Raw genomic sequence first — 27817 nt, forward strand, 5'->3', positions numbered from 1 at the left:
CCTTAAAATACCTCCTCAAAATTAACTTAGTTATTATGCAGGAGAAAGTTATGCCACATTTATTAAGAACAAGCAGTAGGTATTTTATTTAATTTTAGATACATCCTGGACCATGCACCTGTCTATCTTGGAGCACAACTTAACCATTTTCCCATGCCCACCTAGAGTAGCCAATTCAGCTACTGGCAGGTCTTTGAAGGTTAAAAGCCACACTGGCATGGCATGAAATGAAAATGAAATAACTCCAGACAGTTGCAAATGGGTGGCACAGCACAGGACAGTTAAAAGTATACAAGTCATATTTATTGATCAATCTGGAATGAAGAGCTTGTGTGCACCTATTTTATTAGTCAGTGAAATGTGAAATCTGGCTTCACATGCTTGCTACAATTAAGTCTAATGATGAATGTTTGGTTTTGTAGAACCCGTAGTGTTTTAAAAAAACAATCAAGCAAAAACAATGCAGCCTGCTGTTTTTCTGGCACTGCATGCCTATAATTAATTATAACATTTTCTATGCACAAACCATCCTGTATCATCCATCCATTTATCATAATCATTATACCGTATATTATAAAACATGTCATCTTTCATGCAGTCCCAAAACTCCGCTCAGTAGCAGATCTGTCAAACAGAGAAACCTTTTTTCATGTAGTGTTTATTTAAAATAATCCAACTGCAATTGATTTCAATTTGAAACTGGCAAGTTCACAGCTAGTAGCCTACATAGTAAGCAAAATATAAACAGAAAGAAAAAAAGACACTCGAGTCACTTTTTGTTGTAGGTCATTGGTTGTTACAAGAATCAGGGCCAGTGAAAAAGTCTCTACCGAAAGGTGGGAAGCAATGCAAGTCTGAGATCAGATGTCTAGGAGAGCACAGCGTTGGATCTGCGGATGCCCACCAGGTTGTCTGCGCTGAAGGATCTCCTCATGGCAGCTCTGCTCAGATCTTTGTATTTATTCTCACACAGTCTGGAAATAGCCTGCATCAGAAACAGTCAGTCAGTGTTCCAAATCAAATCATTCCTTTTTGCAAACTTCTTTAATTCTTTAAGTTTAAGCTATGTGGAAAGAGAGTACATTTTTATATTTCTATAAAGTACATGAATTCTTTTCTTCTTAAATACTACAAAAAAATCTGTAATTTGATCATATTTGAACCTTTATTGAAAGAACCACAACTTTAAGAGTACAAAGAAATTACTTTTGATTGACCAAGTTGATTGCATTTCAAAATGGTTATTGAATAATCAAGTAACATGATTTTGATTGGGTATAAAAGATAAAACCTCCAATCTGATCAAGAAGAACTGGACCACCAAACAGCTCTCTGATCTGAGCAGCCAGTGTTGGGCTCCCACAGTATCGTGTACAGGCAACAACACTAGGTTTGATTAGATTTTTTGATCACAGCAAGTTTAGGTCCCTATCCACTTTATGTATTTCGTTGTTAATTTGAATCTCTCAATTCAAAACATGCATTAAAGAAGATGATTTGTCTAACCAAAAACATTTCTACCATGTAGCACAGACATGCAGTAAATGATTACTTTTATTTTTACCTCAAGTTTTTGAGCACGCTCGTTGCTCAGAGGTTCCAGAGGGAAGCTCAGGTTGTTGTCGTCAGCCAGCGAACGCAGGTCAAAATAATACTTGGCATATACACTGGCCGGAACATTGATATTAAACTGTAGCAGCTCCAGGAAATGCCTCTCCATCTCATTCCTGATGAAGGTAAGAAGAGAAATGTTTACTATTTCTATCAAAAAATTACTAAGAATACATTGCCCTGAAATGTTAAATGTTGCAAAACATACATTTATGTTGCTGCTTAAAAAATAAAACAATAATATTAGAAATTATTTTATATAGTGAGTTTTCTCATAACCAAGCTCGCTTTACATTACATTAATGAAAAGTGGAAAAAACTTCAGTGAACAGAGGAATGCAAGTACTGCAAAAGGAAGCAAGTTTCAAGCCGAGGTTTGGAGAGAAAAAAGTGACATCCACGAAAGGATTGGTGTACGTGTTCCATTTGATGGCCATGATGCTAAAAAAGTCTGCCTCCAACAGTGACCCATGCAATTTTTGGGACGAATAAATACCCTGTATCAGAGGAGAGGATCCTGAGTGTTCGAGCAGGGAAAAAAGTATGGAGGAGTTAAACAGGCTCTTCCTAAACCATGCAGAGATTTGTATGCCAATAGGGAAGATTAAACTGAATATGAAGTGGGACAGGTAACCAGTGTAGACTTGGGGCACAATGATTTTGTTTGGGACACAAATAAGCAAGTTGCAGTAGCGGGTGATATGAAAGCATGAACCAGGGTTTCAGAGCTTAGTATAACTAATGAACAGTAAGACTAGTTTCCTAATAAAGATGCTCTAAATGCCAGCCTGTGGTTCAAAGATGATCGAGTGCTGGAATGGACAGTACTTTCTTGGTCATGTTCATTTGTCCCAATAGCAGGGATGGCAGAGCCCGATGCGTAATAGACGGCAAGTTGATTTCTGAAGGAGCTATAAATAAAGCAAAGATCACAAGAGATGCCAAATGACTGATATAACATATACGTAGCAGAGTTTAGACAATGAAAGGCAATACTGTATAGTTGTGCAGGTATATAAGAAAATGCCATAGCCTAGCAGTGATGAACTAGACAACCGGCCACAGTTATACTGTAGCACAAAAAACAGCAGACATCCAGTAGCTCTGTTGAGAAACATTCCAACTTGCTTACTATGATGTGTTAGCCAACCTGTTAAGCCAAACACCAGCCAGAAGAGTAATGACACGTGAAGCAACCATATAGATTAAAAACATAAGAAAAACTGGGACCGTAAAAAAAGAAAGCAAAATGAAGTCAGCTGAGGAAATACAGACACCAGGGTAAGATTCAAAATAGTAAGTAAATATTCCAGCGAAAAGCATGCACGACAAACCCTCAACTAGAAGAAGTTGGTTTATGCTTTAAGTCTATGTAAAAACATGTGGATCTCTTTACATAATATTAGGAACAGTAATCAATAATTGTGTCATGCCTGCCTGTCTGTTCACAGTGTAAAATAGCTTAATTATCCAAATACTTTTTAATCACTATTTCAGATGAGTTCTATTAGAATGATTAAAATTTGGAGCACACTGTAATAATTGGATCTGACAATAAAAGTCTGCACCTTGTTGCTGCAAGAGCAACTCCTAATGTCTGGTCAAGGCACTGGCACAAGCTACAGAAAAATATGGATAGAGAAGCATTGTCTTCCAAATTTTGTGTAATAATTTCACAATGGCTGGTGTAATGATGCAGCCCTTAACATATCACGTGCCAGGTCAGGCATGTTTTCTGATCCATTTTTAGCCATCAAAGGCATTGTGAGCAGCAAAAGTGTTTAATAGGGTTGAGGGCATATGCATATATAATAATAATATTAGGTTGGCAGCATATGAATGATTATTAGCAATAGATGTGGCTGAAACATCTAAGCTCAATATACCTTTGACCATATAGTGTACTGACTAATATTGCTACAATGTAGAGATAGTTTAAGTGTTCTGTTTTTACTATGCATTGTAGAGGACTATTAACATAACTAAGAAACAAGTTGTAGTGCTCCATTTCTATTATTAAGAAATAACTGTGTTACCCTGTTTAAAATGTTAAAAGGGCAGGTGACAAGAATGGTTGCACTACAAGAGACTGCACAGTGTTTTTCACCATCCTCATTTCATCTTAATACATCTAACAGTGAAGAGCTATCTCCCCAAACACAGTGGTTCAGATGCTACAGGGAAAAGATACATAAGGACACTGTGTGGGAGATGGGAAGAACAAGGGGGATACTGGTCTCCAGGGGCAACAAATGGAGTGGGCGAGAGCCTGGACCATTATGTAGGGGTGCTGAGAGCACTTATGTCTGAACAACACACAGACTCACAAAGCCAACTTCAATAGAACTGCTGAAAACAGAGCTGACAGAGGACAGAAGAACAGAAACATGGCCTTACAGATATACAGTGGTAACAATACAAATAAAAAGAACAAAGGATGGATGGATGGACAGACAGACACACCAACAGACAGATAAGAGCCACGAGGACCTTCTACTAAATAAAACTGCAGCTTGCAGCCAAGAACCAACTAATACACTTGCAATAGATTAACCCTGTTTTAGATAGAACTATTGCCTTTAATAGCAGAAATTTGTTCAGAACTAATATGTTAATTTGGGAACAATAAGCGAGAACTAAGTAAAATTATAGTTCATCATGATTTAAAACATTTTTACAATAAATCAAGTGGACTTAAAAAAACAGAACCTTTCCCAAATTAAGGATACAAATGTGTGATATCAGTAATGATGGGAAATTAGGAAACGTTACACAAAAATGCATTGTAGTTTAATTTAATCAACTGCTTTCTTTATAAATCATTTACATGAAATAATGTTAACTGTATAGATCAATTGAGAAATAATGTTAAATGACAGCTAGTATTATTTTACTCTGTATTATACTGAGGGTCAATAAAGCTGAACAAAAAGATTATTACAATATCCACTATATACAATAAAATCTTTTTCCTGAAGAACTTAGACATTTGCAGCAAAACATTTTTGTGACCTAAATATATATATATATTTTATTATTTTGCTAAAATGAACTAAAAAGAAGAATTAACGTAAGTAAAGTAAACTCATTTTCATCTCGTTGTTTTGTTCATACTAAATCAATGTAGACTAAGAAAAGTGTCTTGGCAGGGTTTAATATAAACCGTGCAAATTAGTCTTGTTTGTGGATACATGTAATGCTGTGTTTTGGTTTAAATAGCTTAGTATTTCTGCATGGCTGAAATTATGAAAAGCTGAAAGGATGTGTTCTTTGTGCTTTGTCTTGGTGCTTTTATTTATGTAAATGTCTTTGTTCTCATGTTACCTATATCCACATTTCTTTACCTCATTCTCCCTCACACACATACACACGCACACTTACATATCCTCTACAGTGATGTCTTTAAGGATCTGGCAGTAGTCCACATTCCACACCGCCTGGTCATCCCACACTTTGGAGGCTAGTAAGATGGCTCCCAGTACAATTCTCTTCCAGTTGGATGGACAGATGTCAAGCTCTGCATACGTCAGAAGCCGCTCCAAATACACCTGTAGCACACGGGGAAGCGTAGCTATATGCTTAACCTCTCTCATTTTATTTCAGCACTATAAATATACATAAAGCTGCAAACTAGATTCAGTGCCTGCTTTGGTGTAATTGTTCGTGGGTTTCCTGTTTTCTGCTAGATGTTTACTGTATTAAGCAAATGTGGCTTGCTTTATTAATTACAATCTGCTGCTCTCTGGTGGACAATAGCAGAACTGAGTGTGCAGGCGTCAGGATTTAAAATACAGTATTTTAAATATTTGATATTCATGTCGATCTATTTAAGTGAATCTGAATGCGCTGGAAGCTTTTGCACAAAAAATGAGCAAAGAGAGGTGTTTAAACCTTTTTAGCACTTACTAAAATTGCATTTACAGGTTATCAAGGCAAAAGGATGTTCCACTACAGTCCAGTACAGTCTAAGAGTAAAAAAATAGTGCACATGTACATTTTTCAAGAGAACTACATGTATTTTATTTAAACTCGATTATGCCAACTTACATAATCAAAATGATCTGTATCACTCAATAAAAATTCTCTCCCTTTCACGAACACTTCTTGTTGTATATTCTACACACATAATACCTTTTACGGGGGTTGAATATTTACGATTGCAACTGTATGTCTTTGAACCCAGTCTTTCTAACAATTTACCAATATCTGCTAGACTCATTATTGTGCTGGTTTTTGACACTTATACTCAATTCCAGGATTCTCTGCATGAACCATTAATCACACAATACACCATTCAGCCACAATATTGCGATCATGCTTAATTTAAACACGCAACCTAGGAGTTTTACTCATTAGGAAAGAGCACAGGAACACCGCATTTCTAGGCAAATGATGTTTTATGTCAGCAAAGTGCACCACAGATACAATGTTGATGAAGAAGTAGAGAAGACCAGAGGGAGTTGCCTTGTGTGTTTGTATATCTAGAGAAAGCTTATGATTGGGTGCTAAAAGAGGAGCTGGGGCATTGTATGAGGAAATAAGGAGTGGCAGAGAAGTATGTGAGGGTGGTGCAAGATATGTACAAGGACAGTGTGATCAGCTCCGAGTCCTTACTTGTTTGCAACTGTCATGGACAAGCTGACAAACAAGGTCAGGCAGTCTCCATGAACTATGACGTTCACTAAGTACATTGTGATTTGTAGCAACAGTAGGGAGCAGGTTGAGGAGAGCATGGAGAAATGTAGGTATGCATTGGAGAGCAACTGAATGAGGGTTAGCTGCAGTAAAATAGAGTACACATGCATGATTGAGGGGAAGGGCGGTGGAAAGGTTAAGCTGTAAGGATTACAAAAAAACAGAAGAGGAAGCTGGAGATGGCAGAGATAAATATGCTGCAATTCTTATTGGAAGTGGCAAGGATGAACAGGATTAGGAACAGACTAATTACAGGGACAGCACAGGTAGGATGTTTTGTAGACAAAGTTAAGTAGGAGAGACTGAGATGGTGTGGGTGTGCTCTGAATGTGCAGAGGAGGAATAGGAGTTATATTAAAAGGGTGCTGAGGATAGAGCTGCCGGGCAGTTGTTAGAATATGGAAGAAATTATCCAAGCAATATGACTGTGGTGTACTTAATATACAGGGTTGTGTCTACAATGTGTATATACACCGATCAGACATAACATTATGACCACCTCCTTGTTTCTACACTCACTGTCCATTTTATCAGCACCACTTACCATACAGAAGCACTTTGCAGTTCTACAATCACTGACTGTAGTCCATCAGATCCTCTACATACTTATTTAGCCTGCTTTCACCCTGTTCTTTAATGGTCACACAGGACCACTACAGAGTACGTATTATTTGGGTGGTGGATCATTCTCAGCACTGCAGTGACACTGACATGGTGGTGGTGTGTTAGTGAGTGTTGTGCTGGTATGAGTGGATAAGACACAGCAATGCTGATGGAGTTTTTAAACACCTCACTGTCACTGCTGGACTGAGAATAGTCCACCAACCAAAAATATCCAGCCAACAGCGCCCCGTGGGCAGCGTCCTGTGACCACTGATGAAGGTCTAGAAGATGACCAACTTAAACAGCAGCAATAGACGAGTGATCGTCTCTGACTTTACATCTACAAGGTTGACCAACTAGGTAGGAGTGTCTTATAGAGTGGACAGTGAGTGGACACGGTATTTAAAAACTCCAGCAGTGCTGCTGTGTCTGATCCACTCATACCAGCACAACACACACTAACACAACACCACCATGTCATTGTCACTGCAGTGCTGAGAATGATCCACCACCTAAATAATACCTACTCTGTGGTGGTCCTGTGGGGGTCCTGACTATTGAAGAACAGGGTGAAAGCAGGCTAAAAAAAAATTCCGTAAAGAAATAGATGGGGCTACAGTCAGTAATTGTAGGACTACAAAGTGCTTCTATACAGTAAGTGGAGCTGATAAAATGGACAGTGAAAGTAGAAACCAGGAGATGGTTTTATTGTTATGGCTGATCAATGTATACGTGTATGTTACTTAATTTACTTAATGTAAATACACAATATACAATATTAAAGCTTTCTGAACTTATTGCACTGCTGGTGTTAGTTGTCTACATCATAACACTTAGCATTTGCTGGTATTATACATGTCAGATATATGGGTTGAATACTGCTGCATCTTATGTTTTGAGTTTAAAGTTGCATATTTAATTTGTACATACTCTGCGTTAGGTAAGTAAACATATTTTAATTCTATATTTAAATAATACTGAGAGAAATACAGGGATATAAATCTGCCATTATTACAGAAAGCTTATATTTTGGTTGTTATACACTTACCAGTGTGACAATGGCACACTCAGCAGTGAGCTGAGCAGCGCTGAACAGTGTCCTGATGAATCTGTAGATGAGTTTGTGTTCAGGGTCTGTTCTGTAGTAATCATCTGGAACTTGCTCCCTCTGCACAAAAATTACAGATTAGCAGTTATTAAATGCTCTCATCAATAATAATAATTAATGAGCAGTAGCATGCACCCTTCATGCATTACAGTTACAATACCAGTTCTACATACAAAACTGAAACATTCTAATTAAATCAACTTAGAGATCAGCCTTATAGTGTACTCTGAGGGGAAACCACTAGAAGCTCTAAAGCACTCTGCTGGTTAAAATAGCTGAAACTTAAGAGGAAAAAAAATTGACTCATTTTTGAAAACAGCTGCTAATAAAATGGTACATGTGTTTCTACCTAACAAATACAAATTAGAATCTTTACCTTAATGACATTAATAAGCTAGGAATTGGTGTTTTTTTTAGAGCTTATCTTTTAGTTTTAACACTTTATTTACTTTGCATATAGTTGTGATTAAGGTGTAGCATAAAGTGTAATGCTGGGGACCTAGAATAAAACATTGGTTCATGTTTACAGTTTGGCACGTTCTCAAGTTCACTACGCAAAAGATGATGTTATTTTTAATTCTATTTACAGATCTTAATTGTATCCAATTACTCAAATGTAGCTCCTCTTCTGCTGTAAACCCCTACCCAGCATGTAGCCAACATGTGCCATCAGACACATGTGTAGTTACCAACCACTTCTTTTTACCTGCAAGGGTATATTTCTCATCGACCAGCCAGCAGAGGCTGAAATTGCAGCAACAATGAGAAATCCTTTTAGCCCGGCCTTCCTCAGATATAGCTGATCATGTCTGTATACGGCCGGCCAATGGCCGATCATGCTGATCATGTTTGTGCCCAGCCGGCCAATGGCAGAACTGAGATAAGAACTCAAAAGCTTAAAATCTCAGCAGTGGTGGGCTAGCTTGTTCTATCACTGCGCCACTTGAGCACCCAATATTTTGATCAGAGTGTCTGTAAACTTTAAAGCAGTAATCAGATAATGACTCGTCTCTTTAATTCAAAATCTGTCTGCCTCTACCAAGAAACTAAAATGGGTTGTCACTGGACCTTCCTGCAGGACAGTGATCCAAAACATATGTCCAGATCAACCCAAAAATGATTTACTGAACACTAGGGTTGGGCGGTATTGCCGATTTTCATACCGTCATACCGTCTTCAGGAAATACCGCGGTATACGGTATTACCGCGGTGGGGGGGGGACAAACTTTACAGAGTACACACTTGAGTGTAATTACAATATTTCAATGTTTTATTATAAAAAGATTTAACAATCTGAACGTCAAACATTGCTTATCTTATCTATAATAAATACGCATAAGTATAAATGCATGTGTATCAATTACACTTTACCACAAACATTAACACAACATTTTGGCATTGTAATCTCTCTCTGCCCACACAAAACAGAATAATAGCAGGCTAAACACTTCAATATATTTCAAAAGTTAACTGGTTAGTTTATAGTTACAGATATTTCTTAAAAGTGTATGAACGTGTACGATTAGTTATGCCTGTAATACAGAATTAAGTTCTATACCGTAACAAAAAAATATGAATGTAAATGTTCATGCTGCGATGACGGTGATGTAAAGTAATGTTAAAATAATTCAAAGTCCAAACATTTGAGTGGTTAACGAGAACGCTACTTTAAATGTCACACAAGCTCAGTGCAAAACACGAGCACAGAAACGGTACAAATCCGATCTATTCCCTACACACTCGCTCCCTACGCCCTATAGTGCACTTAACATTGTTAAAGGGCCAGACAATATATTTTATAATTCACATTACACGACAGGTGAGACATTCTTTTTTTCTTAATATAGCGCTTTTATTTAGGAAAAAATAGTTCTTACATAGGCAGGAAAATCTATGGCAGACAAGAGTCAGAACAGCGGATTGGGCGTAACGTTATTATTATTGTTTGCTCCTTTTTCTCAACATTTGTGCTCGATTTACACTGAAAATATATTTAGTAAATAAGTACATGTGCGGCATGCACGCGCTTGTGTTCATTTCCGGTTGAACTGATAAAAAATGTTGATTTTGAAAAATTTAAATACGAGCCGTTATTCAGTTTCTGCTTGTTAGCTCACAGCTAACGCTAGCCAGTGTGGCTCTTCACTCGTCTCTCTGTGAGCACCCCACAGCCAATCAGCGAGCTCCAACCGCCTACCCCTCCCACCCCTCTCTTACTGTGGATGCGCGCATGTCCTAAAGTCTCAGTTTTCAAGGTCGACCTGAAGCAGAAATTTGGCGCTTCACATTTAAAAAATACCGTCACCATTTTTGAATACCGCGGTATACCGTAATACCGCCCAACCCTACTGAACACAAAATCAAGCTGTCTTTGCCTCCTGATCCAAACCCTATACAAAACTTGTAGGGTAGGGTAAAGAGGAGAGTGCATAAGAAAGGACCTAAGAGCCTGGACACTCTGGTGAGATTCTGTAAAAAGGAATGGTCTCAATAGGAAATGACTAAGTGTTTTATTGGCCAAAAAAAGGTTATGCAAGGTATGGAATGCACAGATGCCAATAATTAAAGAATAATTTAATTATACAATAATTAAAGAATTTTTCCTTATTGTGAGATTTACCTAATTCACCAAAAAGTTTATTTTTTTAATCCCCCTTACAAATCTTCACTAGGAATGCCAATATTGTGGAGGGTACTGTAGACTCTATGGCAGGTGTTAAGGTTTAAGTGACTTTGACTTACAGAAAGTGGATGCTTCTTCTCGTCAAAAATGTCCAGCGATCTGTCCGAGTCTCTGCAAGTAACAAATTTCATGTTAACATTTTATAGCCCATTCTAAAATGCATAACAGCATTAAAGAACTGTGTTAGAAACTGTAAAAAAAATTGTCACATACCTGTTTTTAATATGATAATATATTGCTAATGTAACGCTGAAAAAAGAAAAAAATATATTACAAAATGAAACACTGCAGATCTAATCATTATTTGTATACATACAGTGAAGTCCCACATCTAAACAATATACAAACAATAGCATGTTTTGTTGTTTTGGCTCTATAATGCAGCACACTGGACCTAAAACGATGACGTGTATAATGGTTTTCATTGTTCAAGCAATTGCTTTATTGAAGAGTAGTAGTATTTTAGGTTTTACTGCCATATCAGCATCTATGACTACATTTAAGCCATATATTTATTGCCATTTATGATCATACTGAAATAACTGAGTTTTGGTATAAATGCTTTACATAAACATAACATGCTTTTTGTATGTTAGTATTTTGTTCTGGTAAAAAGGTCTTAAAGAATTTTCTTCTGCGTAATATTTTTATTTAAGGTCTGGGCAGTTAATTAGGATATGTTTTATTGTCAATGGTAATTTGAAAGGTTGACACATGTGCTGCTTCACCTGCTAATAGATGCTTGTGTGTGAGATTGGTATAACCTATAAGCCATCTTGTATAAATTACTTGGTCCTGCCGATTTCTGTTTGTGTGCTCATCTTGTTTTGATGAGGATGATTTTGTGGGACTTGTTTGTTTCTTTGTTCTACTCTGTTTGCCATTTGAGTTGATGTCCGATGGTGGAATATAGCAGTTGGTTATTTTATGGCTCTTTTTGCCATCCTATCTGCACGTTCATTTCCAGGAAACCAGAAATCGCCTGGCATCCAGCAGAAGGTGATGTGAAATAGTTGTTCCCATAGTGTGTTTGATTTGGTGAAGATGTCCATGTCTGTGGGGTGATGTGTTTACTATTTTCAAGGCATGTTGACAGGATTTTGATTCAGAACATGTTTTTGTTTTGTAACGTAAGCTGCAGGGCGTGGGCTTTGGTCTGGTAGGTGGATACTGTTAATATCGACAAATTTAGGGTTGATATTTATGCCATTTTGTGATTCCGGTTTGGATCCATCTGTATATATTGCTCTGTGATTGGGGAGGTTATTTTTTATTTCTATTAATTTTTGTTGGTATTCCAAGGGATGTGTCATTAACCTGATTTTTAGCAAGGCTAAGAATAAATGTTGGGTGGGGACTGGCAACGGTGCACCTTGGCTAGAAAGTCTAGATGATGAGATTTTTTACATTGGGCTAATCCGTTTTACGTGTCTGATACACTTTTTTCAGCTGGGTTATGTTCATTTGATTTGAGCTTAATTATGTATCATAGAACAGATTTGTAATGTGTGATGTTTAGAGGAGGTTCAGTTGTTTCCATATATAAACTTTAAACTGGGGCCATTCTGAATGCACCCTAGGCTAGTCTTAGTCCCTGGTGGTGGAAGGCATCTAGTGTTTATTTCTAACTTTCTCGCTGCACCAAAGACAATGCTTCTGTTAATGTTCTGTACGAATAGTGTGATCAGCTTTCCATCCTGTTTTTATTAATACTTAATAATGTTCCGTATTTCTTGGTATCCAATCTTAAAATGCCTCGTATGGAGAACAGTTTGTTGTCTTGTATTAAGCCAAGGAACTTTGTCTCTTCTACCTTAATGCTGTTTCCATCTTTGAAGAATTCTGGGTCTGGCTGTAGGGATCTTAGATGGCAGAAATGTTTGCACAGTATTTTTGTTTTGGAGAACTTAAATCCGTTTTTAGTGCCCATTTATGGATGTGGTTCATGATTTTGTAACTTTCTTTCTATTGCTGGCATGTTTCTCCCCCCTGCTGAATATACAAAGAGCATCCACATATAGACAGCATAATATATCTGGTCTAATGATTTGGGTGATGCTGTTTAACTTAATGCTAAAAAAAAAAGTTACAGAGAGAATGCTACTCTGGGGTACCCCCAAATCCTGTGTATGTAAATTTGACAGGGTCATGTTTATTCTTACTTTAAATGTCCAGTTTGAGAGAAAGTTTGATATGAAGGGTAGTTGTCTCTGCAGTCCTATCTTGTGCAAATCTTAGTGTACAATATTATCATGTTTTCATAGAATTTTTCCAAATCAAAACAGACTTTATATTTTCTTTAATTATAATCGTGGACATATGTTTTCAGCCGTATGAGATGATCTATGGTACTTCTTTCATTCCTGAAGCTGCACTGATATTTGCTTCTCCTCATGCAAATACAGCTGGTCAGGGCTATAAAACAACAGTTATTTGGGGATGCTATGCTCCTTTCCTAGTTTTGAAATGGGGATGATTATGGCTTTTTTTCCATTATGTTGGTATTTTCCCCATTTTCCTTATCAACAATAGGAAAGGTGATGAGCATGCCTCTGTCTCAACTTTTTTGGAGCGTGTTGCAGGTATCAAATTTTAAATGTGTATATATTTACAAAAATACAATAAAACTGATTAAAGGAAACACTGGAAAATTTTTCTTTCTGGTAGATTAAATGGACAAAGCTATTGTAGACACTCTACCCCCACAGCCTTAGAACTTGCATTTAGAAGTTCATGCATTTTAAAAGTAACATGAAATAACATTTTGGCTACAAGCATTTCCTATGTTCCTAAGTAATTGCCAGCTCACAAGGGCAACATCTATAGTGTTTTCTACTGTAAATGCAAGATGAAAATAGGCCTTCATGAAAGATAAAGATATTGCTTTTATGTGCTGGACAACAGACAAACTAAACTAACTACTGTCTAACTATTTCTGATATGCAGAGTCAATGTTATGCAGAAGTCAATGTTTATTTTTGGACCTGATGCACATTATACAACAAAACATAAACATACACTCAAATTATAAAGGCAGGGACTACAAGTCAAAAGACCAAATGCAGCGTGCACTGCTTCTAAGTACTTACCATTTAATTGTGCTTTTAAGGTTAGGCTGACTAACTGTACTATCATCTATAAATATGGTAGAGCAGGAGCTGTATTTTTTGGAGAGTAGACCAGGAGATACCTGAGAAACAAATTAACCATTACTATTAACCATACTAAAACATTCCAATACATAATGTCTGCAGTAGATGTGTATTCAGCTTACTTACATGATTTATATGATTGCTTTTCCTCTTGTCCCGGACTAAAACAAAACAAAAAACTGTTAATATACAGCCACTAGAGCAAATTTTGAAAAAAAGGTTGGTAGTGCTACATTTAATTACAGTAAGTGAAAACAAGTATTTAATTTAAGTGTTTAATATATTTTAGTGCAAAAAGAATAAAAAAAAACATGCAAAAACAAATATGAATACTTACCTTTGTGTTTGCAAAGACAATGGCATATACAGTTTCAAGATGTCTAAAGCATCGTAGTTCTTTTTTTCCACCAATTCCTTTTAGAAAACTGCACTTAATTTCCCAATGTAACAAGGGTAGACTTGCCATTTCTAAATCTTTGTGAAATTTGTAGTAGATTTTTTCATTGTCACTAGATACTTTCTTACACATATTAAAGAGATTATTTGAATACAAACTTTTTAATGAGAATTATTTTTAATGAAACAGTATTTTTAAGTAGTTGTTGAATAATTTACCAAGTTCAAACTTTTCTTAAATATAATAATAATAATAATAATAAGAGAATTTTAGATTTATATCCAGTAGTATTTCTATTAACTGCAAAACAACACAGTTTTTGCAAATGCCAAAGCAACATGTAAAGCTTGGGTAAATCATTTTGGTAAAATAAAGGTTCAACAAATTCAAATATTTTGTGCAGTGTCTTGTTTACCACTTACCATCTGTCTGTGACTTGCTGAGGAAGATGGTGCTAGCACGGGCATGATCTGAAGGGTTGGACTCTAAAGCTAAATCTAAAAAAAAACAAGACACGATTAGATAAGAGTAGCAATATTTCAAATTAAGAAAGAGTGACTACACAATCAGTTATAGAATCATGATCACACTTTCACCAATAATTAAATGGCTTAACTTGTAATGCTTTTTGCATTCAGCCAACTCCCCCTTATAAGAGTTTATTGTTTGTGTAGTGTGACTCATTCATTCACTAGTTTACTAAGCAGAAGGAATGAGGAACTGCAGGAAAGTTTAAGAAGGAAACATTTGGCAAAACAACTGGGATCTCTAGCGAGACAGTAAAATCAAAATGAGTACAAGAAGATATGGTATAAGTCAACAAGAGAAATGGCAAAGGCTAAGAAAAAAGTGTATGGAAGGGAAAGTGTCTTATACCAAATGGCCAGTCAGAGGAATAGAGCTAGGAAATATATGCAGCAGGTTAGAATGATAAGGATGTTGATGGGAGTATGTACTGAAATGAGACTGTATTAAGAAGGTGGAGTAGTTTGAGGAGCTAAAAAAAATGTAAGAGAAAGAGAGAAGGAAAGGAAGAAGGTTGGATGACATAGATGTAGTGAAACAGGGAGTGCCTTGGATGAGCAAGGAGGTAGCAAGAAATAAAAGAATGGAGAAGCAGGTGGCCCAGTTAGACAAACCAGTGGAGGCATGGAAATGTTTAGGAGAGAAGACATTGAAGTTTTAACTAAATCTTGGAATGTAAGAAGGAAGAGGATGATTAAGGAGTGTAAAGAACCATAATGCCACTGATGTTTAAGAACAAGGGTGATGTGCAGAGCTGCAGTAAATACAGATGCATAAAGTTGGCACAGCATTAATATCTGGAAAAGAGTAATGGAAGCTAGGCTGAGACATGAGGTAAGGTTTTGTGAATAGGAATATGGTTTTATATCAGCAAAGTGCACCACAAAATAGGGAAGGTCAGAAGGAGTTGCATTGAGCATTTGTGGACCTAAAGAAGGCTTATAATAGAGTGCCGAGAGAGGAGTATTATATAAGGAAATTGGGAGTGGCAGAGGACTATGTGAGAGTGGTGCAAGATAAGCACAGTGTAAGAGCAGTAAGATGTGCAGTAGGAATGACGGATTAGTTTAACATGGATTTGGGACTGAATCAATGACCTAGGTTCTTTCTTGTTTGCATGGTCACGGACAGGCTGATGGACAAAGTTAGTTAGGAGTTTCCATGGACTATGATGTTCATGAATGGCACTGTGATTTGCAGAGAGCAGGTTGAGGAAAGCCTAAGGAAGGAGTAAAAAAAGTACATGCGCGTGAATGAGAGGAAAGGCGTTGAAAAGGTGAAATTGAAAAGAGTTGAGGTGGTGAAATTGGGCAGTTTAAATACTTGGGGTCAAATGTACAAAGTAATGGAAAGTGTGGCAGAAAGGTGAAACAGAAAGGGCAGGCAGGGTGGAGTGGGTGACATATCAACATGTAAATACAACAAACAGTTGTCAATAGTTATTAACACAATATTACTTTTAAACATTTGAGGATTTATGTGTTTGGTAAAATTACATTAGTAATTTAACTTTAACATTACTCACAGATTACAGCAAAATATTTTCAGGCCAAGTCATAAAATTAGTCACAGAGAAGGCATTTAGGGCCTATACACACTTTCCATTTTAGGAAAAAGTGGGTGCCGTGGCCCTTTTTTTGGAATGGCTGCTTTAGTATGTTTTCATTGGCTTTCATATAAAAAAGGCAGAGGCAGCTAAGAAAAAAGCAGACTGCTAAACAAGTAAAATGCTAATATTTTAGCCCCAAGCCGTAAATAAACAGTCAAGTCAAGTCAACTTTATTTATATAGCGCTTTTTACAATAGACATTGTCTTAAAGCAACTTTACAAAATCCAGGACCAACAGATACAAAAACCCTTGTTGAGCAAGCCGAGGGCGACAGTGGCAAGGAAAAACTCCCTGAAAATTACAGGAAGAAACCTTGAGAGGAACCAGACTCAGCAGGGTGGTCTGGAGGATACTTTAAATAAATAGGATTTACACAAATTATACACACACAGAATTAAATGAACTAAAAGTTATAACTGGCAAAATATAAAAATAAATAAATAATAATTGAGTTGTTATTCGGTCTAGTCTTCAATAAAGTCTGTAGTGAGTTCTTGTCATTCTTGGTGCAATTACTCCAGATCCGTCACATCCGGCAGGAGCAGCATCGTTGGCACTGGAGTCTCGACTTCAATCCTTAACCTCGGCAGGTAAATAGGTTTCCATCAGAATGCCCTAGGGGTAAAACAATAGAGAATTTAGTTAATAATGTACAATGCTAGTTGAATAAAAAAGTTTTACAGAGAGTTTTAGACTCCGGCAGCTCTAATTATTACAGCATAACTAAAAGGGAGAGCGAGCAGGTAACAAGGTCATGAAGGCTTTCATAGGACATCAGCGTCCACCTCCCCACCGTCATCAAACCTGAGTGATAGGACAAGAGAGGCAGAACGACAGCAACCCAACATCCCTGATCACCACAAGTTTCTATGACCAAGAACCCCCAAGCTCTGCACCTTTGTCTATACTAATCAAAAGCCTGAGAAAATAAATATGTTTTTAGTCTAGACTTAAACATTGAGACTGTGTCCGAATCCCGAACAGAGGCAGGAAGATTATTCCAAAGTTGTGGAGCTTTGTAAGAAAATGCTCTTCCACCAGCCGTGATCTTTTTAATTCTAGGAACTATAAGTAACCCTGCATCTTGTGAGTGAAGTGGACGCGCTGGGTTGTAGTGATTAATAAGTTTACTCAGATACTGTGGAGCCAGACCATGTAGCGCTTTATAGGTTAGTAAAAGTATTTTGTAATCAATGCGGAATTTAACTGGCAGCCAGTGTAGAGACGATAGAACAGGAGTAATATGATCACATTTTCTAGTTCTAGTTAGCACTTGAGCTGCTGCATTTTGAACTAACTGGAGTTTGTGTATGGATCTACCAGAGCATCCAGTTAGAAGAGCATTACAATAATCTAAACGAGAAGTTATAAACGCATGGATCAGTTTTTCGGCGTCATTAACAGATAGTATATTTCTTATTTTAGAAATATTACGCAAATGATAGAAAGCAACTCTAGTAATATTATTGACGTGTGTATCAAAGGAAAGATCTGAATCTATTGTGACACCTAAGTTTTTTACATCTGGGCTGGGAGTAACATAGAAAGTGTTTAGGTTCAGCACCAGGTTAGACAACTTGTCTCTTGCAGCTTTAGAGCCAACAAGTAAAACCTCGGTTTTATCTGAATTAAGTAAAAGAAAATTACACGACATCCAGTTTTTTATGTCGTTTACACAATCTTCTATCTTACTGATTGTGTCAGTATCATTTGGTTTGGCTGATATATACAGCTGTGTGTCATCTGCATAGCAGTGAAAATTTATGCCATGTTTATGAATAATTTCTCCTAGTGGAAGCATATAGAGTGTAAATAATAGCGGTCCAAGTACCGACCCCTGTGGAACACCACACTTTACTTTTGTAGTTTCCGAGCATTTATTATTTACATAAACAAATTGAGAGCGGTCAGTCAAATATGATTTGAACCAAGAGAGTTCGCGTCCTTTAACACCTACTGTATTTTCTAGTATTTTCTAGAGTCGAGTTCAACCTTAACATTGGCAGGTGACACACTCTCACTCTGAAGTCGTATTTTTTCTATCTTATCATTAAAGAATTTTTAAAAATCATCGCTGGTACAGTCGGGTGGTGGTATATTAGATTCAGTTTCATTTACGTTTTTAGTTCATTTGGACACTGTCTCGAAAAGGAATCTAGGATTGTTCTTATTTTTCTCTATTAGGGACGAATAATATAAAGATTTAGCTTTTATAAGGGCATGTTTATACTTTCCATGCTATCTTATATACTTCCAGTGTAGTGAGACGCCACTTGCGTTCTAATTTCCGTGCTGCTTGATTAAGTGCGCATGTGTGGTCATTGTATCATGGAGCAAGTTTTTTTCTCCCTAATCAGTTTAGTTTTGAGTGGGGCTACGTTATCTAAGGTTGTGCACAATACGGTCTCTATTTGTTGAGTTGCCTGATCTAGTTCTTTAGGTTCTGATGCTGGTATATTTGGTAATTCTGGTAGGCAGTTTATGAACGCTGCTGCAGTTGCAGATGTAATAGTGCGCTTACATTTAAAACGATGTGGTTGCTGTATATTATTGGATAAGGACACTTCATAAATTAGTAGAGAGTGATCAGAGATTAAGTCATTCTGTGGTACAATTACCAGGTTGTCTATGTTTATACCATAAGTAAGTATTAAATCTAAGGTATGTTTACAGCGGTGAGTGGGTCCCATTACATTTTGGGTGATGCCTAAAGATTCTAAAATAGAGTCAAACGCAGTTTTGAGTGGATTACACTTATCCTCATAATGAATATTAAAGTCACCAACAATTAAAGCTTTTTTAGTTGATAAGATAATTTAGAAAGAAAATCAGCAAATTCGTTAAGAAGTAAGGACCAGGGGGTCGATAAACAGTAACCAGCTTAAACATACTAGTTTTATCAGATGAATATTTATTGGCTATGTCAGAGATAAGAACTTCAAACAAGTTTGTTATGGGAGATGATTTTACAGTAAGACCTATGTCTGTCATAAATTGTGGCTATTCCTCCACCACGACCGCTAAGACGTGGCTTATGTTCATAACTGTAACCTGGAGGAGATGCTTCATTTAAACCTAGAAACTCATCAGGTCTAGCCCAGGTCTCGGTTAAACAAAGTGCACTAAGACAATTGTCTGTGATAATTTCATTTACAATTACTGTTTTGCATGCAAGTGACCTGATGTTTAGAAGTCCTAACTTTAGTTTAGCCTTACTAGTGTTTTTATGATACTCATTTAGATTAATTTTAATTAAGTTATTATGACATACTTTTTGATTTTGTTTTGGCTTACACCTGCCACGGTAAACAGATACAGTCTTAATGGTTTGTGAGCTAGGGATTTCGGGTGACGTTCGATTGCGACTCGCAGACAGTTGGTTAGGCCTGTTTGTCTGCTGCCTGGTCTTGGCTCTGGGTAGTCATTTAACACTATCTGCCACTACACTAACGCGGTGGTAAAGCCTATAATATATAAGAATATCCTATAACCAGAGCACTTACATTAACAGGCTTCTCAGCGGGTGGGTCACTGAGTGGGGAAAACCTGTTGGACACGTGCAACTGAGATATTTGGTGCTTTGCCCTACGACTATGTCGCCGAGACGTCACCCAGTCGCCCCGCTGTGAGGGCTCTAATGCCGGAGTCTGGGGTTCTATATGTGAACTGCTGGCATTCGGGACTGCTACAGCTGAATCTAAGCACTCACTACTAGTATTCTGTTCTAAAGCCCGAATGCACCCTTCTAACACTGAGATCTTCTCCGTCAGTCTAACAACTAATCTACACTTATCACATATAAAGTTATCACTAAACACGGAGAAGGAATAACTGAACATGTTGCACTCGGAACAGGGATATAAAGCTCCTGCTGGGGCCATTATAACAAAGAAATGTACTTAGCTTTAGAAGATGAATTGAAGTTGCTGTTTAAGTTGGATTCACCGGCGCTTCTGCTGGTAGTCACAGAAAAACGGCTTTAATTCCGGACAAAACAGACGTTGATAAGCTGAAATATAAAAACAAACAAACACAAACGCGCTTCGTTCGGACAAAATCGGCTGTAATTCTGAAGGAAAAAGGTGTTTATGCGCTGCTGTACAAAACAACAAACACAAACGCGCTTCCTACGGACAGAAAACGGTTTTAACTCCTCACAAAACAAAGGTGTTTAAGCACTGAAGTACAAAAAACAACCAAACACAAACGCGCTTCGTGCAGACAGAAAACGGTTTTAATTCTGGACAAAAAAGGTGTTCATGCACTGGAGTACAAAACAAACCAACTAAAACAGGCTTCGGATGCCGGTAGCAGAAGTTTCCTAGTAACAGACTTCGAAAACAAGCACGGATTTACGTTAGTAAACACAAGCACTTTTTTTACGATAGACAAAATAAAACTCAATATTAACTACAAGTGGAAGATTAACGTTTAAATTATATGTTTAAAATATACGTATATAAAAAGTTATTTAGCTAATGGCTACAAACAAACAACTAGGCTACAGTCTCAGCGTGCGTACCACCGGAAACGGAACAATCCACTTCTCTCACGAGTGATCTCATTGCTGCTGTTCTCTAATGAAGCCATCAATGTCTTTGTTTTATGTCTGTTTTATGCCAGAAAAAGAAACCATATGCCTGAAGCTTGGCTACACCTCATACCCGTTTCAGGGTTTTTTTCTTTGGCACTGGCTGTTTTTTTAACCAAATGATTAATTACAACCAAAAAAGAGATTACAAACAGTGCTTAAAAAATTAAGAAACTAAGACAACATAACACCAAGTCAATGAAATTTACTCTCTTTTTATCCTTCCCAAGTAATTCTCTATTTTTGTGTTTTGCTAGTGTCCTTGTCACTACAGATCGCATGATGTGGTAGCCCTTTCAGGTTGCACAGTTAGTCCAGCTGCTCCAGGAAGGCATGTTTATACATGCCATCGCAACAAGGTTTGTCATGTCTTCAAGCACAGTCTCAAGAGCATGAAGAAGATACTAGGTCACTGGCCAATACATGAGAGCTGGACAAGACCCTAAAAGAGCATTAGCCCAGAAGCAGGACTGGTACATTCTTTGTGCAAGTAGCACAGGTGAAGCACCACCAAAGTTCTACAAAATGACCTACAGCAAGCTAGTTGTGTCAGAAAAAAAACTTCATAAGTGTTGCATCAAGGCCCGACCTCCTCTTTTGGGAGCTATACTCACAGCCCAGCACTGTGCAGCTCAACTGACATTTGCCAGAGAACTCCAGTATCAGTATGTACAGTGTATCACAAAAGTGAGTACACCCCTCACATTTCTGCAAATATTTCATTATATCTTTTCATGGGACAACACTATAGACATGAAACTTGGATATAACTTAGAGTAGTCAGTGTACAACTTGTATAGCAGTGTAGATTTACTGTCTTCTAAAAATAACTCAACACACAGCCATTAATGTCTAAATGGCTGGCAACATAAGTGAGTACACCCCACAGTGAACATGTCCAAATTGTGCCCAAAGTGTCAATATTTTGTGTGACCACCATTATTATCCAGCACTGCCTTAACCCTCCTGGGCATGGAATTCACCAGAGCTGCACAGGTTGCTACTGGAATCCTCTTCCACTCCTCCATGATGACATCACGGAGCTGGTGGATGTTAGACACCTTGAACTCCTCCACCTTCCACTTGAGGATGCCCTACAGGTGCTCAATTGGGTTTAGTCCATCACCTTTACCTTCAGCTTCCTTAGCAAGGCAGTTGTCATCTTGGAGGTTGTGTTTGGGGTCGTTATCCTGTTGGAAAACTGCCATGAGGCCCAGTTTTCGAAGGGAGGGGATCATGCTCTGTTTCAGAATGTCACAGTACATGTTGGAATTCATGTTTCCCTCAATGAACTGCAGCTCTCCAGTGCCAGCAACACTCATGCAGCCCAAGACCATGATGCTACCACCACCATCCTTGACTGTAGGCAAGATACAGTTGTCTTGGTACTTCTCACCAGGGCGCCGCCACACATGCTAGACACCATCTGAGCCAAACAAGTTTATCTTGGTCTCGTCAGACCACAGGGCATTCCAGTAATCCATGTTCTTGGACTGCTTGTCTTCAGCAAACTGTTTGCGGGCTTTCTTGTGCGTCAGCTTCCTTCTGGGATGACGACCATGCAGACCGAGTTGATGCAGTGTGCGGCGTATGGTCTGAGCACTGACAGGCTGACCTCCCACGTCTTTAACCTCTGCAGCAATGCTGGCAGCACTCGTGTCTATTTTTTAAAGCCAACCTCTGGATATGACGCCGAACACGTGGACTCGACTTCTTTGGTCGACCCTGGCGAAGCCTGTTCCGAGTGGAACCTGTCCTGGAAAACCGCTGTATGACCTTGGCCACCATGCTGTAGCTCAGTTTCAGGGTGTTAGCAATCTTCTTATAGCCCAGGCCATCTTTGTGGAGAGCAACAATTCTATTTCTCACATCCTCAGAGAGTTCTTTGCCATGAGGTGCCATGTTGAATATCCAGTGGCCAGTATGAGAGAATTGTACCCAAAACACCAAATTTAACAGCCCTGCTCCCCATTTACACCTGGGACCTTGACACATGACACCAGGGAGGGACAACGACACATTTGGGCACAATTTGGACATGTTCACTGTGGGGTGTACTCACTTATGTTGCCAGCTATTTAGACATTAATGGCTGTGTGTTGAGTTATTTTCAGAAGACCAGTAAATCTACACTGCTATACAAGCTGTACACTGACTACTCTAAGTTATATCCAAGTTTCATGTCTATAGTGTTGTCCCATGAAAAGATATAATTAAATATTTGCAGAAATGTGAGGGGTGTACTCACTTTTGTGATACACTGTATGTATCAGTGCGTTCTAGGCCGCCAAGTAGCGTCACTAATAACACAGTAATACCCTGATCCAGGTCTGGAAGGAGATCCCCCAGGTCTCATCAGCAAGTGGGGGCACACATACAACTGAGTCCCTTTATGAATTGCTGATATAAAAGTCATGCAAACTGAATCAGTCTACAATTTTTATTTGCAAACAAACAAAAACTGTGAATCAGTAGCTTGTACGAATCGCCCATAACAGCAATAACTTGAAGTAATCATTTTCTGTATGACTTTATCAGTGTCTTACATCTTTCTGAAAGAATTTTGTCCCTCTTCTTTACAACACTGCTTCAGTTCTTTGAAGTTTATGGGCATTCGTTTATGCACATCTCTCTGCTATGTGAAACTACTAGCACAAGCTAAGATTAACACAAAGTAGGCTGACCATGGATTATGTACAGTATGGTGGCCACACACTACAGGCTATTTAAGCAACAATCGTGCAGTAGTCACAGCCATTATATTATTAGTGATAAAACACTCTAGGTTGTGTTATTGCTTTCGTACAGCCTTTTACAAAATAATAATTGAAAAAACAAAAAAAACAAGCCAATAGCTACTAGCCTGCCTTAAAACAATAGGCTACAAAAGGTAGGCTACTTGGTAGTGTTATGATTTACATAACACTACCAAGCAGCATTAGTTTAAAATAAAAAGCAAAAATAAGCAAAGATGAAAGGGAAAATGGCCAAAAACAAAAAAAGTGTGTGGTAGAATTGTTTGTCTGATTAAAGCTATGGATTAAAAATATAAGAATGCTGTGCCACCCACATATAAATGTCGTTTTTAACCCATAGCTTAAATCAAACAATGACCTTTTTAAATGGTTATCAGTTAACCATTCACATCCATATTTCAAATCCATTATGGTGATAGTGGGCAAGTAACAGCACTCGGCCCTCCTGCTGCCATAGCAAATGACAGGGAATTATGAATGCAATGGAGAAGTAAAAATGGCTACTTAATGCACAAGGGTAGTTGCACAGAGCAACTCTTTAGAGCAAAAGCACTGTTCTAATCTGAACAGAAGGCTACCAACTACCAGTTAAAATCTACATTCATGATGCTGAACTGGTTCTGCTCAGTGTTTATGTAAATCTTAATGTTTTACATTATTGACATGTTAATTATGTTACACTTTTTTCATTAAATAAAGTATAAAAAACTTGACATGAAATGTGATTTAATATTGTGTTAAATATTGTATTATGGGAGGCTAAGACACTCACTGATTATAGCTATTGGATAATAAAAATTGACAAAAATGACAAAATTTAAAACATAAAACTCGGATACAAACACACTGCTTGTGTCTTTCAAAACCTTTTCACAGTGTTTTAAAACTTTTACAACACTTCTGATGAGCTATCAAAAACACAACCACTTCATGTACAAGCTACATTGAACAAGTCTTTAGTAATGCTTGTGACTACAATTTTTTTCATTTCTTTATTATGACTTATTTATTAGTTAAGTTACACATGATTCTACACATGATTCATGAGCTTAAGTGTTGAACACCATCATGGGCAATTTTGTATCTTAAATTCACGTATTTTACATGTTTTGGACTGTGGGAAGAAACCTGAGCTCCCAGATACACACCCAAGAAGAACATGCAAACTCCACACAGGACCTGGGCTCTACCTTGGAATCAAACCCAGGACCTTCATGCTGTGAGGCACCAATGCTATCCACTGAGCCAACATACCACCCTCATGAATAGATATAAAAACCATGTAATCAAATGTAATCAACTATGGTATCTGTATGTTGAATTATCCAAAGAAAATGCCACAGTTATTCCACTTAAATGTAGATTAATAATACGTGTTAACAGAGTGAGCAACCATGATGCCATATGCCAAACTTGTGCTGAAAAGAATATATTTGGTTAAGCTAAACTCAGCCATTGCCAGGTTGACCAAACATCATGTCTGCAATGGCATTCTGGGGGTAGGTTCCTTGTATGGCTGTGTTGGATTTACTGGAAATAACACTGACTTGCTAACCAGAAGGCAAATTTACTTAAAAATTAAATTTATTTAAAGGTAAGTGAAATTGAATGATCAACTGCAGAAAGGTCAAGACCATTTAATTTCCTATGAACCAATCCTGTAAACTAATTATCGTAAAGTTTGTAGCCTAAAAGCATAGCTAATGAACATATTTAATCTATTTATCAGATGGCAAAATGATTTATTGCTTAAGCGATACTTGGCATACATGTATCCATTCAAAGAGGGTCAATCTCTAACAGCTGAGGATGCTAAATTGGGGGTTCCATGCTGCCATGTCAAAAATAACCTCTGCTTATGGGGCAGGGCACTTTCAAATGGGCTTGGGCCTTCAGTGTAGGGCTGTCATGATCACAAAATGTTGGCTGACATTGTCATATAAATAATAGTGATTTTTAATGTCCATGTTAGTTACTACAGATAAAACCTGTAGGCCTTCAGTGTAGGGCTGTCACCATCATGAAATTTTGGCTGACAATTGTCAAACAAATAATTGTGATGAATAAATCTGCCCCACAATATTTTACAAAGCCTGTATGCTTAATAGTAGTGTAATAATATACGATAATGTGCACACAAACCATTTTAATTATAAACGTCTATTTGTTCAACAATAAACTTATATAAATAATTTATAATTAATTAATTTATATTCTGTTTGCTTGGTTTAAAGTATTACCACTGTAGTATATAGTCAGCTCAAAATCAGCTCAAAGCATCATGATCAGGTGAGTATATGATGAACAGGCCTACAATTATCAGAGTGGGGTCTCTGTAGGTTCACAAGGGATTCCTGTTTTTTATGTGCACTAGGGAACATACTGGAATGCCTGTATCAGTAACAGCAGCTGAAGTAATAAATGCAACCTACCAGGCATTTAGACTTCATAGGAAGTCATTTCTCTAAAGGCTGGGGCAGGATGTCCACAAGGGCAAAGTAAACATCAGTAATGTGTGCCAAGCACCCCGTGGGAAACCAAAAGATACTCACAAATGTAAAAAATGACTCTCACTAGTGAGTTTTAACAGACTAGCCTGCTTCTTAGCATCCCATACAATTTAGACATAAGAAAGAAAAATACATGGTGGAACTTACAGAGTGACCAACAATATTAGGCGAGGGAGTCAGAGGAGCCAGACTAGAACACTAAGGTTAACTGACCAGCTTTGAGCATTCAATCATAACAAACACGGCACGGAGTTTCATATTACCAAGTATTACTGTTTTAATTATTTAAAATCAGCATAAAGTAGTGGACAAGGCAGTAAAAATCAGCATAAACTCTGAGAGCAGAGCAAGCTCAACATTTATATTAATGGAGTCACTGGCAAACAGTTTTTTTGCTAAGTAGGCATTTTAATTAAATAATAGAGATGCAGTTGGTACCTTAATGCTCTTCCTGACAACATTAGTGTAGTTATAATATGATGAACATCAGTCATTAAACAATAACATCCTTAGTCATGGTCCAATCTAGGCAGGTGAACTAGGCAACTTTCTTGTGTACAAAAACACAAAGCACTGTTCATTTAATATATCAGCTTTAATTGAGGAAGATAGTTATCGAGCAATATGTTATTTCGCCCCCATTTCTAGCATGGAAATCAATAACAGGAACGATGGTACCTACCCTCCGGTAACTCCCGGTCGCTGATGTGCTGTAGGTACGGCCCGGTGTCTTCAGACAAATCTGCGTTTATCTGGTATTCCTCAATGCGCTCGATGGGCCGTGGGATTTTGGGGCTGCCGCTGGGAGACACGCAGCAGGACACTGTATTTCCCATGTTGCACTGTACTTAGTGCTGAGGTTTAAAACCTGTTCCTCTGAAACCCACACTGAACTCAATCCACACATCAGAGGAAATTCGGACTCGACCCACTTAAGTTTACTTAATCCGGACAACTTCGGTACGCACTAGCCGGCCAACATGGAGGTATGTGGTTTTGTTCTGTATTGAACAAATGGAAATAAGATCTAGCTAATGTAACTCACTGATCAGCTCATAGACTCATCCGATTTTCAAATCAAAGAACTTTCTAATCTCTACACATTTATCCATACATTGTAGCTGATTCGGCCATTCATTTCTACGTAGCACAAGAACATTGCTAGCTAACGTTGCTATGTTCTTAGTAAATAAGCGGACAATTAGCCTTTAAGCTAACTCGCTTTGTTTAGATCCAGAGTATGCGCGTAAGCGTAAAAAAAAAGTTAATGTGTAAAAAAGTCATTTATAACATGAAGTAAAATAAATGTAAATATTCCACAGCACAGCACGGTAATTACAGTTCTCAGTCCCACAGCCGTCCAGGCCTTTTAGCTGTCCAGTGAACGCCGCTTCTTCACTATGCCACCTATTAATAAATAAATGAGTGAATAGCTCCTCGCGTTCTTAGAACGCTAAATTGTTAATTTTCGAGCTTAAACTTCCCCATTATGCTCTTTTCAGGGACCCTCTCGTTATCTCCTCCTCCACACCACCGGCCAGTATCCGTCTTCAGTCGCCGCCATCTGTTCCACCAC

The 27817-nt window shown here is 37.8% G+C and overlaps 1 protein-coding gene across 1 annotated transcript; it reads right to left on the reverse strand.

Annotated features, from left to right (window-relative positions):
• Nucleotides 1-60: 60 nt before the first annotated feature.
• On the reverse strand, nt 61-27817 carry ccnyl1 (cyclin Y-like 1). Its single transcript, XM_063006424.1, has 10 exons — nt 26924-27817; nt 14672-14746; nt 13979-14013; nt 13790-13890; nt 10914-10949; nt 10760-10811; nt 7958-8077; nt 4993-5159; nt 1565-1727; nt 61-985 (listed from the first exon to the last, which is right to left on the reverse strand). The coding sequence occupies exons 1-10, from the start codon at nt 27075-27077 to the stop codon at nt 869-871; spliced, it is 1020 nt and encodes a 339-aa protein (XP_062862494.1). The 5' UTR covers nt 27078-27817; the 3' UTR covers nt 61-868.

The sequence above is a fragment of the Trichomycterus rosablanca genome, chromosome 12, assembly GCF_030014385.1.
Source record: "Trichomycterus rosablanca isolate fTriRos1 chromosome 12, fTriRos1.hap1, whole genome shotgun sequence".
In the NCBI taxonomy this organism is placed as follows: domain Eukaryota; kingdom Metazoa; phylum Chordata; class Actinopteri; order Siluriformes; family Trichomycteridae; genus Trichomycterus; species Trichomycterus rosablanca.

Bases quoted from the DNA above. Each gene is read 5' to 3' on its own strand.
- ccnyl1 (XM_063006424.1), bottom strand. From the start codon at position 27,077: ATGGGAAATACAGTGTCCTGCTGCGTGTCTCCCAGCGGCAGCCCCAAA. The intron at 10,950-13,789 runs GTAAGTACTTAG...TTCTTTTTTCAG, and splicing joins CTTAAAAGCACAATTAAATG to CGTTACATTAGCAATATATT. The intron at 1,728-4,992 runs GTAAGTGTGCGT...TACCTTCATCAG, and splicing joins GACATCACTGTAGAGGATAT to GAATGAGATGGAGAGGCATT.